General features: G+C 41.4%; 1 protein-coding gene across 1 annotated transcript; it reads left to right on the top strand.

The window, feature by feature from the left end:
* Window positions 1-605: 605 nt before the first annotated feature.
* LOC140003307 (cysteine protease ATG4A-like) lies at window positions 606-9,637 on the top strand. The gene is made up of 11 exons (XM_072042973.1): window positions 606-649; window positions 1,113-1,211; window positions 2,005-2,106; window positions 2,662-2,734; window positions 4,071-4,150; window positions 4,689-4,876; window positions 4,986-5,064; window positions 5,953-6,098; window positions 7,149-7,205; window positions 8,359-8,470; window positions 8,741-9,637. Exons 2-11 carry the CDS (start codon window positions 1,151-1,153, stop codon window positions 8,803-8,805), a joined length of 963 nt encoding a protein of 320 aa, XP_071899074.1. The 5' UTR covers window positions 606-649; window positions 1,113-1,150; the 3' UTR covers window positions 8,806-9,637.
* Window positions 9,638-16,233: the final 6,596 nt, after the last annotated feature.

The raw sequence follows: 16,233 nt of genomic DNA, 5'->3' as shown, positions 1-16,233 counted from the left end.
CCTCAAAACCAGTTCTGTTGACAACTGGGAATGCTTCCAGCTGGAAAAAAAATGCCAGAATGAAGTGGAGGACTCCTTGCCATCACTGTGTTTCTGGAGCACACCTCTACCTTTCTGTCCAACAGGGGGTTCTTCTTGGGAGATAATTGCCCAACATGAAAAAACACAACCAAAGCCAGAGGACCCATCTCCGCAACAAGACGATAAATAGAAAAGACATCTCTAGATGCAGACCCCAGAGCTCCAATTCACTATGTCCCACTAGTGGAAGTTATTTTTTAGGCTTTGTTTTTAAGGCCACTGGCTGCCTCCTCCCTTATGCTGCCCATTCTCCCTGTTGTCCTGTCTTCTTTCTCCTGCATTGCTTCCTTTCCTTGGTGGACCTTGCTGAGCTCTTTGATGTTTTGTTGTATATATATGTATGAAGACATAAAACTGTTAGAGAGTGTCGAAAGAAGGGCAACAAACAAGAGGATCTCTTTTAAGAGGGGGATTGAGGTTTGTGGCAAGCTTTTGGTAGCAATTTAGGGGCTGCACTGTGCTGGACACAGCAACAGACGCACCATAAGCCAAAGTCAGACAATAAGCCAAGGTGTGTTCACGTGTGGTTTACTGTGGTTTACGTATAGAAGAAAGTTTTCGCCTATTGGTGAGTATACTGCAGATTTGCTGCATTGTTCTAAATTAAATAGCAAGATAAGTGATGGCATCGTAGGCTGGGAAAATATTTCTAGAGTATTAGCGCATTTTGAGCATCATTTTAACTGTTTATGCAAACATGAAGATTATTAAAATCAGTGTTTATTTATGTCTGTATGTAAACAGGTGATCATGTTGTATAGCATGCAGTAAATGGTTTGTGAATGCTGCTTGAAGAATGAAAAGAGTAAGTCAGCTCCACAAGGAATAAATGAATTTTGTTTATTTGTGCAATGCAGAGATTAGAATTAGACCAACAGCATGGAACCAAAGTCTTGCTCTGTGCCTTTTATCTGTAGGACAGTTCATGGAGGCTTCAGCAGCCCCATCTGTTTTCTAGCACTCTGAAATGTCCTCTGTGGTGCTGCACCCAGTTGAAAGCCTGCACTGATTGTGCTGAACTTTCCTAACAGGAGGCACGGGTCCTTCGTCGGACGCTGGCTGGGGATGTATGCTGCGATGCGGGCAGATGATGCTGGCCCAAGCACTGATCTGCAGACACTTAGGGAGAGGTGAGTGCTGGTCCTGAGGGAACTTTGGTATTGTCTGCAGACGCTTCTTCGTAAGTACTCCATTAAAAGCACAAACCCTGAATTTATTAGTGAGACTTTCTTTGATGCCCTGGTAACAGTTCCTAATGAATCAATTCATATTCAGCTGGGTGAAATCATCCCAGCCTGAAGCAGAGAAATAGGCATAGAAGGAGAACAAATGGGGAATCCTGTCGCCATTATTTTATAAACCTTTTAGTGTAACACCCAAGTTGAGGCCAAGGGAAAACCTGCCACCGTGGGACAGTGCTCTTACCCTTCTCTTCACTCCTCACTTGTCAGCAGCACGAGGTCCAAACCCCCCTGGTGCAAGCTCTTAAGCATGCATGTCACATCCCAGGATGCTGCCAGTGGAGTGTTTGGACTTTCTGTATGGATCTTATGTTGTTATTTAATGGGTGCTTAGAAATCCAACAAGGTCTAAACACAGCCTGTACTTTTAAATAATCTTGGAAGCTCAGAGATACTGGAATGGCTATCAACACGCAGCATGATCCGTCAGAATATGTTTGCAGTTGATGTTTTTGTTTTGTTTTATTTTCCCTGTTTTTACAATCTAGCCTATGATGATAAAGGGCAGCTTGATGATAAATAACAAGCTTGGAATTCTAGGAGCTCTACACAAAATGTAAATATTCGAGTTGAATTGAAATGTCTTTTAACATCTCATTATAAAGCTTTCTGCTGTCTAGACATTTGATCAGTGTAATGAAAACGTCACCATTTTTTATTCTATATCAATTTTTCCTTTCAGATTGGCAATGGGAAAAACACAAAAAACAACCAGAAGAATATCACAGAATCCTACGATGCTTTCTCGACAGGAAGGCTTGCTGTTATTCAATCCACCAGATGGGTAAGAACAAACATAAACTTTCAGGTTTTTTCCACTGAAATTTCTACTGTGTTGAATCACTAATTTGCAGTATGTTAATTCATAATTTTAAAAAGTGGATGTGAAGACAATGTGTATGCTTATACAAAAATAAAAAGGTATGCAGATGGGCGCAAAGACTAGTAGTACAGAAACATTCCCTGAGACCTAAATAAAGCCATGTACTAGAATCTAGCTCTTGATAAACTCTGTAAGCCTTGGGTACCAGAGTCAGTAATGTTAGAACAGACAGTCTTGTAGCTTATTGCTGTAATTTGTAATAAGGGGCACTAACATTTGTTAACTTGTAATTCTCATTGTAGTTTAGAAGCCTTTTGTTTTTTAAAGAAACTGGCACTCCCTAAGTTTTGAAAAGAGCATAGATTGAGAAAATAATTGTTATTGCTAAGTACAGATCGCAATTACTCTAGAATGTTTGACAGTCACGGTATTTACTGTATATTGTTCCCACATTCTTTATGGTCTCATTTTTCTTTGATTTTGTGTACGTGTGTCTTTTTTTCACTATGAAAACAGCACAGGTGGGTGTTGGAGAGGGGAAGTCAATTGGAGAATGGTTTGGACCAAATACAGTTGCTCAAGTACTGAAGTAAGTGAGATCATACCAGTCTCATTCAGAACGTACTCCCCTGGGGCAGCCAAGAGAAGGCCCAGGCAGAGTTTTGAAGGCTGCATCTCCCCCTGTCCCACAGTCAGGAATGTACTTGCCATCTCTTTACAAGTGCAGCATGGAATGTCATGCCACAGCTCGGTGTGCAGGTACTGAGTTGGGAATGGGTGACCTCTAAATTTTAATAAAGGAAGAGCCTGAGGAGAAGAAACTGCAGGAAAGTCTCCTGCTATGCCGTCTGCATGCCCTCACCAGTCACACCACAGATGTATATTCCTTTCTGCACAGTGGCACAGCTCTGGCAGGTCGAGAGTGCCACCGTGTAGGTCGGAGTGGTGGTGTGAAACATCAGAGAGAAGCCATCTCGGCTGAGGAGGGAACTGAGCTGCAATTCCTCCCTTTCTGAGCAGCAGTTCTGCCAGCAAGGCTACTGGATAAAGATGGGCAGCTCCTCATAGTCTGGGAGCCACACTGAAAGGAACTGAGGCTGCTCAGTTCTCCAGGGGTACGTGGAGGTGTCTTACCTCAGGCAGGGGCTAGGCTACAGGTCCTGCGAGCTCAGCAGCAAGTCTTTGACACCCTGGAACAGGCACATGATCTGAAGAGGGAGGGGAGCTGAAGCATGCCCTGGACTCCAGATCTTTCATGGCCAAGTTTTTCATGGTGAAACGCTCACCCCCATTTCTTTCTGGCTTATTTGAAACAGCTAATTCTGCCAGTGCAGCTTAAGAGTGTAGCTCCCTTCCCCAAAGGTTTGGATTTTGCAGAAGTGGACATAAAACTGTGTGCTGCTGTCTCCCACTGAAGTTTTGGTGCCCCAAACCCTTAGCTGGTTTAGCTTTTAACGCCCCATTTCTGCTGTGCACGCAGGCTCAGGCAGAAGTAATTCCACTGAATTCAGTGGAATTTCTTAAGCAAAAAGTAATCTGCAAAACTGGCATAGGAATTTTTATCTTTTCCAGATGAGAAAAGACACAATTGGGCAAGAACCCATTGCAGAGACTGTCGAGTGCAATAAAAAGTAATAAACTTGATGTAGTTGGACTGTTACTGTCACTGCACTTAGCAGTAAGACAAAACAGTTTGCACATGGTGCAGCGCATATGTTTTTCCTGGTACCACTCAGTACCTATTTTTCTAAAGATATTAAACATTTAATGTTTAAAGTTTTCTTTTTCTTACATGGAGACTTTAAAAAATGCAGAAAGGATGTTTTTTCTTAAGAAAAAAAATAAATAAATCAAATGGTTCTGAGTGTAAAGCTACCCTTTTGATCCAACTAGTTTATATTAATTAGTACCTTAATGTTTTCTAGGAAGCTTGCTTTATTTGATGAATGGAATTCATTAGCAGTTTATGTATCTATGGGCAATACGGTGGTCATTGAAGACATCAGTAAGTGAAACCTCATCAGTTTTCTGGTAACAGTTTCTGATTTGACTCCATTTGCCAGCATGTATCTAAACATGAACAAATACTTGGGGGGCCATGGCTTTGTCTTGCAAGGGTAAGAAGAGGGAAGAAGGACATACAAACTCAGTTGTGTTTTTTTGATCCCTGATGCCAACTTCGTGCTCACATCACTGGATGTGAAGAGCTCCTTGAAGAATTTCTACTGTCATCATTGCTGCCATTTCATTTCTCTGGCGTTTTATAGGCAAAGCTTGACACTATTAATAACATTAATAGTACATGTCACTGCAGTCTTAAATTGTCATCCCCCAATCATTGATCTAACGTCTCACTTGGACGTGCCAGCACATACTGTCTGCTAGAATCACTTCTACTAAATAGCTGTAATTGCCATGCCCGGCTCGTTTTGTCTTGGGTGCCCTATAAAGATCCCAGGCAAACTAGCTTAATTCACTACTGAGAGGAAGATCTGCTTTGTGTTCCTCTGTGCGTTGACTGATTTCTAGTTTTATTCCCGCAGAAAAAATGTGCTGGTCCCCTCCTCAGAGCAGCAGCGCGTCCCACAGCAGTGCACATTTGCACAGAAGTGCTCTTGGCCGAAGCAAGAACGCAGGAGGACTCTGCACAGGCTGGAAACCCCTCTTGCTTATTATACCTCTACGACTAGGGATAAATCACATAAATCCCGTATATATTGATGCATTTAAAGTAAGGTTTTCTTTCAATTCATTGCTCGTTACTGTCAAATAAGTTTGGGTATCTGTGATGTCAGTAAAGAAATGAATTACAATTTCCTTTATTCCTTTTGAACTCCTAGGAATGCTTTAAGATGCCACAGTCTTTGGGAGCATTAGGAGGGAAACCAAATAATGCCTATTATTTCATAGGATTTTTAGGTAAGGAAAAAAGAAACTTATTCCAAATGTGCAGATGATCAAAAGAGAACATTTTTTGAAGGGGAAATAGTAAGGAGTCTAAGCGTGAACCTCTAGAAGTAAAGAAAGATGAGAATAGAATAAAATAAATGAAGAAGCATATCTAAAAGAGTTTAGAAACAGTATGAGATGATCCTTAACAGGAGCAGAAAGTTAACAGCAAAGCTAGGTGTAAAAATAAGTGATGACATCAACAAGAGCAGCATACTAAGAATAGCTGATAGCATTTGACAAGTGTATTGGTCAAATGTCACTTTTATTTTCTTGTATTTCAAAACTGTTTCTGATGGCAGTATCTTTTTCACCTTTTGCATACCTTCTGTTATTAAGTATTGCTCTAATAAATTTAAAATGCATTCCTTCAGATTTCACCCCACTTTGGGCCAAAATTTTGCAACCCTATTTTGTCCTTTTGTAAAACCTAACCTGTTTTAGTTAGGCTTTTTTGTTCCAATTTCTGAATGAATGCCTAATGGGATTACAGATTGCATCTGTGAACATCCTGTACCTTTTAATCTGTCAAATGTTAGTGTTTACAACACTTGAGATTAAAAAAAAAAAAAAAAAAAAAAAAAAATACTGGATCTCACATGGAAAAATAAAAGTATGTGACAAAGATAGAACATAACCAACCAAAAAATTACAGTAATAGGTGACAATAGGAAGTTATACTAAATACCCTGTGGGAAACGCTGTGTCTAAACCTTCCGATTCTCTTAAAGAATCCCTAGCTGGAAAGTCTAGATTATACTGACTGCAATGGCAATCTAATTTCTATTTTACAGTTCTGGACCAAGTGCTTATTAATGTCACTTGCTTATTTTTAACATACGGCTTTTACCCATTCAGGCAATGAGCTGATCTATCTGGACCCTCACACCACTCAAAGCTTTGTAGATTCAGAAGAAAATGGCACGGTTGACGATGAGAGTTTCCACTGCCAGGAAGCCCCACATAGAATGAAGATCATGAATTTGGACCCTTCAGTAGCTTTAGTAAGTGTCAGGAAATCTTGAATGCATGTACTTTATCTCAAAGTAATGTCTCTCTACATTGGTAAGGGCAGCAATGCATCTCCTTGAACAGAACCAAGATCACAAAGCTGTCTTCTGTGATCAACACATAGTAGTTTGTACATAACTACATGGAGAATCTTAGGGCAAGTGGGGAGCTGTCTGTACTGTAGGGAGCTCGCTTTGTTTTCTTTACTGAGCAGCTTTTACTTCTTTCAAGAGGCATTATAATGGTCAGAGCAAGGAACTGAAACAGGTTTACGTGTTTTATTCTATCACTACTTCAGGTTTGGTCACCTCTAGACAAGTTACTTAAACTTACTTTATATCATAAGTTGAAAATGTTTAAGTGGAATTATTGTATTTCACCCCAAATTACAAATACAAATGTATTATTTGTAATTCACCCAAAATGTCATGGGGGTAGTGTGGTATTTGAAAAAATTGGATCTGATCCCATGCCAGTATCATGTGATTGGGTGATTGGCAGTTGTCACCAGTGGGATGTGTTTCTAAAGCTTTAAACAATCTGTAAAGATACCGGTATCTGTCATTCATTCACATACCTGTTTTTTAATACTGCTGCTTTTTAGAAAGTTTTTTTGTTTTGTTTTGTTTTAATACTTAACTACGTAACTGTGCAAAATGTGGCATGATGCAACGAGACAGACAAAATCATAATGAAGAGCAAATATTTTCAGTATAGATACCAGAATGGAAATGTTCCTTAGGTGGTCCATCATCTACAAGTTTTCAGCTTCTGCTGATACCTGGACTGTAGGAACTGGGTGGTGCTCCATGGAGGAGCACACAGGAGCTGCTGCTATTTTTTGCTTGACTATTTCGTTAGGGGTTTGCAGGGCCTTGTTCTCCCCGTGGGTTCTCTCCCTAGAGCTGCCACATATTTGGAGTCTTATATCTACTGATCGTACAGGGCATTACTGTATCAGAGGTCAAACCGCCTTACCTGCTGGTACCACATACCTACCATCAGCAAAGGTAAAACTCTGTGTGTTTGTTTTTTCCCCTAAGGGCTTCTTTTGCAAAGAAGAATGTGATTTTGATAACCGGTGTAGTCTTGTACAAAAGGTAAGAGTGGGAACTTAGCATCTCGATTTGTTCTTTATAAAGTCTGTTTTTTATTGTTTGTTTTTTGTAAAATTTTCCTTTGCATTTTCCTTTGTATACAAATTGTATGAGCCATGGAGAAGAATGCATTAAAGCATCAGGGTAAGGCAATACTACTGAATTGCTAATTGGAAATTGTTCAGCACTTTACCAGCCACAAACCCTGCCAGTTGGAAAATGGGTGTAAACATCCACACTTGAAGGTGTTACTGGGTGACACTTGCTTTTAACTTCTAATTCTCACTAAATGACTAAGGTTTAACTGCCATATTGTAGTGATGTATCAATGATTTGCTTCCTGATCCTTTTTTATTGTTTGACATAATAGATTGCGTGTTCTAATTATGACTGTTAGTCCCTGCTATCTTAAAGATCTGATTCTGTAAGTGCTGCAGGCCTCTAGCTCCTGCTGATCTAGGGAGAACAGAAGGTGCTGGCTGCCACAGGAAACAGACTTGAGGATGTTTCTGCATGCAGCTGTTAAGCTAAGCACCAGACGTCTGAATGTAAAGTACCATCAACCTCTAAGGGCATTTATTAAAAAAAAAAAAAAAATCATCTAAGGAAAACAGTTTGTAAATAACTGAAATACAGGACAGAAGGTAACTTCTCTTTGAAGAGGAATAGCGTTTGGCTTCAGGAACACCTTTTTTCCTGACCAAAACCTGTCCTTCAAAATCTGATGCGTTTTTTTTTTTTTTTTTCCCCCTTTGGAGGAGCTGATAGATCTGTCTTTTGTGCTATTGATCAACAGAAAACTTGAGGAGAGTTCTATGCAAGCAACTTTCTTTTAAAAAGCAGAAAATATTGTACATTCCTAGTGTGCTTGCTACATGTCAACAAAATTACAGGTTTGCAGATATCAAAGCTGATATCAAAAGATGATAAGACTGATAATTTGTAGTACAGTTCAAGAGATCTGTCTTCCAGATGTGTTTTAACTAGGGATGTATTACAGAGACCATGGTGCTTGGATTTCACAGTATGTCTGTATAAAGACTTTATTTTCCTGATGGACATGCGTAATTAAAAAACACTTTCAATTAAGCAGACACGTTTTGTGTTTGAAGCGTCTCCCGAGCCAGCTTTTAAAATGAAAGCATTCTGTCCTCAGGAGATTCTAAAGCAGCAGAGTCTACGGATGTTTGAGCTGGTCCAGAAGCACCCGCCACACTGGCCTCCTTTCATACCTCCAACAAAACCAGAAGTGACAACCACAGGAGCAGGTAAGGCACCGATTAAAAGCCTAATTGTGCAATGTTATGTTCCTCGTTAGCAAATAAAAGAATAATCACAGGTAGAATAACTATCCTTTGTGAGTGTCAAGCAATATATAGCAGGCATGTATCCAAACAAGCCATACAATTGCTAGCACAGATTTTTTTTTTCACTCTTACAAAGTACTTTTCTGGAATGCGTCTTTCAAAGTTTTTTTTTTAAGTGAACAAAATCAGGCATGTCTTTAGAAGCATTTTTTTCTTTATCTTTTTTTACAGAACTCATTGAATCTACTGACAAGCTATTTGAATTGGAAGAAGAATTTGAAATCCTGAGTGTGTGACGAAACTGTGGTGACTCTTCTGAGTGTTGAATATATCGGTAATATTATTGCATTGACTTAAACAGCCATGTTAGCCCCGAAGTGCCTGAAATTATGGATAACAGAGCACAGAAATCTAGTAGCATCCAAAACTCCAAGGGCAGTTTAACACACAAGCTTCCCCGGATGGAAAGGCAGTAAGAGCTCTTGTGATAAGATGCTTAAAGGGAATCTCTTTTTAACGTACCTTACCTGGAGACAAACAGGCCTTTGAGATTAAGGCAAAAATACATGTATCACTGGGCACCATGTTTGGAGAAAGGGATAACCCAAATGGATATTTCTTGCTCTCATATAATAATGCAATAGTTTAGTTCTTCAAGCAAAACAGTCTTCAGTTAAGGAGGATGTTTACTTCTGTTCCCTCCTGTGGGCTGCGTCATAGCAAAAATACATTGTCTTGTTTAAAAGATCGACTGGATCAGGAGAAAATTGTTTCCTTGTTAAATATTTTAACATGTATTTGAGCAACCAGACTTTATTACAAAAATGTTTCTGTAAAAGGAACTATGTCTAATGTATACATTTTGCAATAGCCTTCCTGTTTCTGGGAGACCTCAAGAGGAACAGGAGCCTCAAATAGTTGATACAGATCACAACCACTGTTATAGTTATGGTATATTTCACCTTGACCTTAAAATTCAAATGATTAAAACTTAGGTTCTTTCTTTCCGTGTTAAAACGAGTCAAAGGTGGTTTAACTGTACCTTATTTATTTTAGAATAGATTTACACAAGTTTCTCTGTTACAGCACTTTATCTGTGCATCTAATAAATTTCTTAAGCTTTTCTTAGGTTGTATGCTGCTATGTTTGGTTAATTTGTGTGAACTAAATATAAACCAGGTTATCTTAAAACTTAATATAGAAGCGTACACAGATTACTGAATTGTTGCTTTTTGACTTCTTGCCTTTTGAAATCTGTTTTGGTAGAAGTGCCTTAACCCTACAGGTTTATCAGAACAGCCTGGGCAGTTTTATTTCTAAGGCAGAGAATCTCTCTCTAGCAGCCATAAGAAAAACAGTTCAGAATAAAGAAAGGCAAAGATTTTTAATCCATGCTGAAGTTCCTTTTCACTACCAGACAGTCCCCCTTGTGGTCATTTTGTCATGCTAGTGTAATGAACATGAACTGCAGACTTTCATCTTCACCAATAAATGACAACATAGAGAAATACTGAATATTGTCTCCTCTCACTTGCACCTCTCGATCAGGGCCACTGTTTTTTCAAACAAAAGAGTTAACGAGATCCTATTGCATCTTGTTTAATGTTTATTAACTACAGTTTGGAAACCACAAACGTAGAAAAAAAATATCATTTCCTTATTTTATTAAAACATATATAAAACATATAAAAAACATATATAATATATATATATATAACACATATTGTGTTGTAAAGCACACAATTCCCTACCAATGACAACAAAAAAATCATCTAATTGAGCATGCAGTTTTCATTAACCTGTTTGTTTTTTTTTTGTTTGTTTGTTTTTTTACAAATACCCAACAACACATACACGTGTTGTGTTGTGTTTTTTTTCATCATTTCTCACTGAAGCAATACCCATCCCGTATCAGATCTGTGTCATTACTCTAATTTTTGTTCCTAATATACTTGAAAAACTTCTTAACTCTATTGATTGCAACAGTGGATTTTTTTCCCTCCGATCTTAACTCCATTTATCAATTACTTATTCTCTTAAAATCCTGCTTTTAAGAGATGGTTAGGTATTCACCATCTCTCACTCTTATTTATAGCTTTTCTTTTCTTTTTCAGTAGTTCAGCCCTAGTCAACTCGGAGGTGGGCAGCAGCAGCTTCTATGGAGCTCCTATGCTGGAAAAAAAAAAAAAAAAGTTGAGCCTTGAGGGAAAAGGAAGGTGGGAGAGCCGGATGGGGCAAGAGGAAGGGAGGTGGTTTGACCAGGACACCTTGAGGGTCTGGGAAGAGAAGAAATGGATGGGTGCTTAAGAAATGAGCAGCATCACAGCCTACATACGGAAGAATTGTGACGAGCAGTTTAGAAATGTGAGCGATTGGTGGTCTTGTGTTGATCGGCAGCTGTGCTCCATGGTTATAGCTGTAATTTCAGCAGTTTACTGTGTAAGCCGCATGTTGCCACTTCCTTGATCAAGGCAATGCTGTTCAGTTGCAGGGAAGAGGGGCAAGACTCAGGGAAGAAACGGAAGGGAGAAAACTGTACAGTGTGGATATGCACACGTAGCCATAAAATCAGTGCTGGACAGAAAGAGAGACTGACAGACAGACAGAAAGACAGAACGAAAGAAGGGAAGGAGGGAAGGAAGGAAGGAAGGAAGGAAGGAAGGTAAAGGGAGAAAGAAGGAAAACCCCACACTCATAAAACTGAGAAAGATCCAGGTGTAAAAGAACGTAAAAGAAAGACAACTGTCATGTTGTTGTCTGATAGGATGTAGGAGAAAGCAGAAACCCTGCAATTCTGTCTTTCCTACTCCTCCAAACCAATTCCGTTGACAACTCTGAATGCTTCCAGCTAGAAAAAAAAGGAAGCATGAAGTGGAGGGCTCCTTGCCATCACTGTATTTCCGGAGCGGATTTCTGGATAGTCCCCGCAGCCAGCTGTAGGGCCTGTGCCAGGCTTGGAGTGGCTGCAGGGAACATGCCAGGGGCTCGAGGTGCTCTCTCACTCCCCCTCCTCAAAGGGAAAGGGGGAGAAAATACGATGCAAAGGGCTCCAGGGCTGAGATAAGGACAGGGCGATGGCTCAACAAGTATCGTGACGGGCAAAGCAGACTCAGCAGAGTGACCCTCAGGGTCCCTCCCTGCCCCTGCTCCCCGTGGGGTCCCTCCCATGGGATGCCGCCCTTCCCCAGCTGATCCCACACGGGCTGCCCACAGGCAGCAGCTCCTCAAGCACTGCTCCCACACGGCTCCGTCCCACGGGCTCCATCCATCCATCCATCCATCCCCCAGGAGCAAACTGCTCCAGCACGGGTCCCCCACGGCTGGGCGGCAGCTCCCCCCAGCCCCCCTGCTCCTGCGGGGGCTCCTCTCCATGGCTGCAGCTGCGGCCCGGGGCCTGCTCCTGCGGGGGCTCTCCACAGGCCGCAGCCTCCTCCAGGCCACAGCCACCTGCTCCACCGGGGGCTCCTCCACCCACAGGGGGGCAGCAGCGTGGAGATCTGCTCCATGGGGGACCCATGGGTGCAGGGGGACAGCCTGCTCCACCAGGGGCCTCTCCCTGCACAGCCCGCAGGGGAACTGCTGCTGTGAGCCTGGAGCACCTCCTGCCTCCTGCTGCACGGCCCTTGGGGGCTGCAGGGCTGCTTCTCACTCCTTGCTCTTCCAGCTTCTGTTGTGCAGCAGTATTTCCCCCTGCTTACATCTGCTCTCCCAGAGGTGCAAACAACATCGCTTATTGGCTCAGCTCTGGCAAGCGCCGGGGCCCTTTTGGAGCTATCTGGAGCTGGCTGTTGTCTGGATTGTTCTCACAGACGCCATCCCTGCAGGCCCCTGCTACCAAACCCTTGCCACGTAAATCCGATCGAAGTGTATGCAGCAATTACAAAGCCGCTGTGCTTTGGGCTGTCACGATCCTTCTGCAAGTGCAGGGGAGGTGCAGGGTTGCTTTGCATTTCCAAAAGGAGGAAGAAAGCCTCCAACCCCACTGGACCTCAGCCACTTGCAGGATCCAAGCAACGCTCCCCACTTTCAGTTATCTCCCTCCCATGCACACAGTGGGAGCAAGGTTGAACAAGCACATTTTTGAAAATGTTTATCTTAATGAAGAATAAAAGAAGTCTACAACACCCAATCCCTCTGTGCACCCAAGGCAAAAATCGTGGACTATTGTGCCTCAACACTATTTTCAGACCCAATTTGTCAAGTCATCTAGCAGAGGATTTCTCTCTTGTTCACTCACTAGCTTAGTAGAGCACCAGTTTACATAGGTGCTGGAGCAGATTCCTCAACCATCTGAAGGGACTTGATCCCAGAAAGGTTCAAAACTGCAGATGACTCATGATTTTGTGGTGAAGCATCTATTAAATGAGAGCTGTTCCGCTTAGGGCACAGTGAGACAATGTGAGAAGAACCCTGTATCTCACTGATTGAGGCTTTATAACTCTACAGAATTGTCAGTCAACAATAAATGGAAAGTGCAGGAGATATGTTCTTTCTTCCTCCTTTCCCTGCCATACATTAGCAGAGAGATTGTGGTGGGATATAGGTTCAGAGCCTCACAGAAGAAGGATTTGAACCCAGGCTCTCCACAGTCTGCACCACTGCCTTCCTGACGGCTTTTGACTATTTTATTTATTTTATTTTATTTTATTTTATTTTATTTTATTTTATTTTATTTTATTTTATTTTATTTTATTTTATTTTATTTTATTTTATTTTATTTTATTTTATTTTATTTTATTTTATTTTATTTTATTTATTAGTATTATTCTTCTTATTTTTCTGGATGGTGTCTAAGTCTTGGGGGGGAAGATCCAACTGTGGGAGGAGGGAATGCTACTACTGTCTGTGACAGTGGTGATTTCTGGACAGTGTTAGCAACAGAGCTTCTGCAGAGAAGAGAAAATGCCAGGCAGTCTCTCTTGGTATTCCATGTACTGAGTACTGAGTGCAGTTTTGGGCTCCACAGTATAAGAAAAAGACATAAACCTGTTAGAGAGTGTCGAAAGAAGGGCAACAAACAAGAGGGTCTCTTTTAACAGGGGGATTGAGGTTTGTGGCGTGTTTTGGTAGCAATATAGGGGCTGCACTGTGCTGGACACAGCAACAGACGCACCATAAGCCAAAGTCAGACAATAAGCCAAGGTGTGCTGCCTCTAAGAATGCACAGAAAATATTGGATGGAGAGAGCTGGGGAGAACAAAAAGAATGAGGAACAACAGAGGGAACATCAAGGTGATAGGAGGAGGAGAAGTAGCTGCTCCATGGTGGAGCAGATATTCTTTGAAACCTGTGCAGGATCCATGGCAGAAGAGCTGAATATTCCTGACAGCTGAATATTCCTGAATATTATTATAATAAATAACAATATTTATAATTTATAATATAATAACATATAAAAATTGTTAAATTTTATATATAAAATTATATATAACACATATTGTGTTGTAAAGCACACAATTCCCTACCATTGACAACAAAAAAATCATCTAATTGAGCATGCAGTTTTCATTAACCTGTTTGGTTTTTGTTTTTTTTTTTACAAATACCCAACAACACATACACGTGTTGTGTTGTGTTTTTTTTCATCATTTCTCACTGAAGCAATACCCATCCCGTATCAGATCTGTGTCATTACTCTAATTTTTGTTCCTAATGTACTTGAAAAACTTCTTAACTCTCTTGATTGCAACAGTGGATTTTTTTCCTTTCGATCGTAACTCCATTTATCAATTACTTATTCTCTTAAAATCCTGCTTTTAAGAGATGGTTAGGTATTCACCATCTCTCACTCTTATTTATAGCTTTTCTTTTCTTTTTCAGTAGTTCAGCCCTAGTCAACTCGGAGGTGGGCAGCAGCAGCTTCTATGGAGCTCCTATGCTGGAAAAAAAAAAAAAAAAAAGTTTAACCTTCAGGGAAAAGGAAGGTGGGAGAGCCAGATGGGGCAAGAGGAAGGGAGGTGGTTTGACCAGGACACCTTGAGGGTCTGGGAAGAGAAGAAATGGATGGGTGCTTAAGAAATGAGCAGCATCACAGCCTACATACGGAAAAATTGTGACGAGCAGTTTAGAAATGTGAGCGATTGGTGGTCTTGTGTGGATCGGCAGCTGTGCTCCATGGTTATAGCTGTAATTTCAGCAGTTTACTGTGTAAGCCGCATGTTGCCACTTCCTTGATCAAGGCAATGCTGTTCAGTTGCAGGGAAGAGGGGCAAGACTCAGGGAAGAAACGGAAGGGAGAAAACTGTACAGTGTGGATATGCACACGTAGCCATAAAATCAGTGCTGGACAGAAAGAGAGACAGACTGACAGACAGACAGACAGACAGAACGAAAGAAGGGAAGGAGGGAAGGAGGGAAGGAAGGAAGGGAGGGAGGGAGGAAGGAAGGTAAAGGGAGAAAGAAGGAATACCCCACACTCATAAAACTGAGAACGATCCAGGTGTAAAAGAACGTAAAAGAAAGACAACTGTCATGTTGTGGTCTGATAGTTTCTGGGAGAAAGCAGAAACCCAGCAATTCTGTCTTTCCTACTCCTCCAAACCAATTCCGTTGACAACTCTGAATGCTTCCAGCTAGAAAAAAAAGGAAGCATGAAGTGGAGGGCTCCTTGCCATCACTGTATTTCTGGAGCAGATTTCTGGATAGTCCCCGCAGCCAGCTGTAGGGCCTGTGCCAGGCTTGGAGTGGCTGCAGGGAACATGCCAGGGGCTCGAGGTGCTGCAGGGAACATGCCAGGGGCTGGAGGGGCTGCAGGGTGAGTGACAAGGCTTTGAGGGGCCTCAGGTCCCACCCCAGTGGTTGAAGTCGATGCAGGGAACATCAGAGTTTTTGGAGGGGCTGCAGGTAAAATGCCAGGGGTTGCGGGGGCTGCAGGGTGCTGAATCACAGCTTTGCATCAGGTCAAGACGCATTTTCCTAGAACCATCCATTTCCTCCTGAAGGGGCTGAATAGCATGGAACGGTCTTCAAAATGCACAGAGCAGACCCCAGCAAACGTAGGGATGCTGCTAGCAAGTAGGGAACTTTTTTGTTGCTGTTGTTAACATTGCTTCACAACAACAGATGCAAACATGTGTCTTGAGTTGAGGGCAAAGGTGACCTTGGATCTGAAGCACACAGGCGTTCGCTAATGTCCCCCCATCCGGAGTGAATCCACAACGACTCGGAAGGAAAACTAAAGTCCAAAGCAGTGCACTGGGATAAAGAGAGTTTAATAGGGTAGAAAAGGAATAAAACCAATATAATAAATATTAATATTTATAATTTATAATATAATAACCTATAAAATTGTTTAATTAATAAGATTAAATAATAATCATTGTAATTTTATAATAATAAAACAATGCCATACTGTACAACACAGTCAATAAAGTGGATTTAATGCAATAAAAATAAAACCCATTTATCCCATCCCAATGAGTTCCTATCCCCATGATCACTTCCCATCCCACTGATCATTTCCTATCCCAACAACCTTTCTCCACTTGTTATCTCCTGACCAGCAATTTACAGGAAAGTTACAGGAAAGTGAGGGAAAATATTTGAACTATTTATACACCAGTGCAGGTGGTGCCATGTTAACTTCACTCTTTTGCAAGATCTTGTTTGCTAACAGCAAGTTATGGCCCCTAGGGATGTTTTACCTTGAGGGAGGGAATGGGGGCACACCAAAACAAGTAGAACAAGCAAAATACTGTGGGGTGGAGCTGACAAAACAACAAACA

The sequence above is a fragment of the Anas platyrhynchos genome, chromosome 10 (genome assembly GCF_047663525.1).
Source record: "Anas platyrhynchos isolate ZD024472 breed Pekin duck chromosome 10, IASCAAS_PekinDuck_T2T, whole genome shotgun sequence".
In the NCBI taxonomy this organism is placed as follows: domain Eukaryota; kingdom Metazoa; phylum Chordata; class Aves; order Anseriformes; family Anatidae; genus Anas; species Anas platyrhynchos.
Note: the sequence above shows the minus strand (reverse complement) of the source record. Positions and strands in the feature narration are given on the sequence as shown.

What these genes read in the sequence shown, in the direction of transcription:
- LOC140003307 (XM_072042973.1), top strand. Translation starts at nt 1,151, where the DNA reads ATGCTGCGATGCGGGCAGATGATGCTGGCCCAAGCACTGATCTGCAGA. An exon ending in ACAGTTGCTCAAGTACTGAA is followed by an intron (nt 2,735 to 4,070) that starts GTAAGTGAGATC and finishes AATGTTTTCTAG; the next exon opens with GAAGCTTGCTTTATTTGATG. An exon ending in GGTGGTCATTGAAGACATCA is followed by an intron (nt 4,151 to 4,688) that starts GTAAGTGAAACC and finishes TTATTCCCGCAG; the next exon opens with AAAAAATGTGCTGGTCCCCT.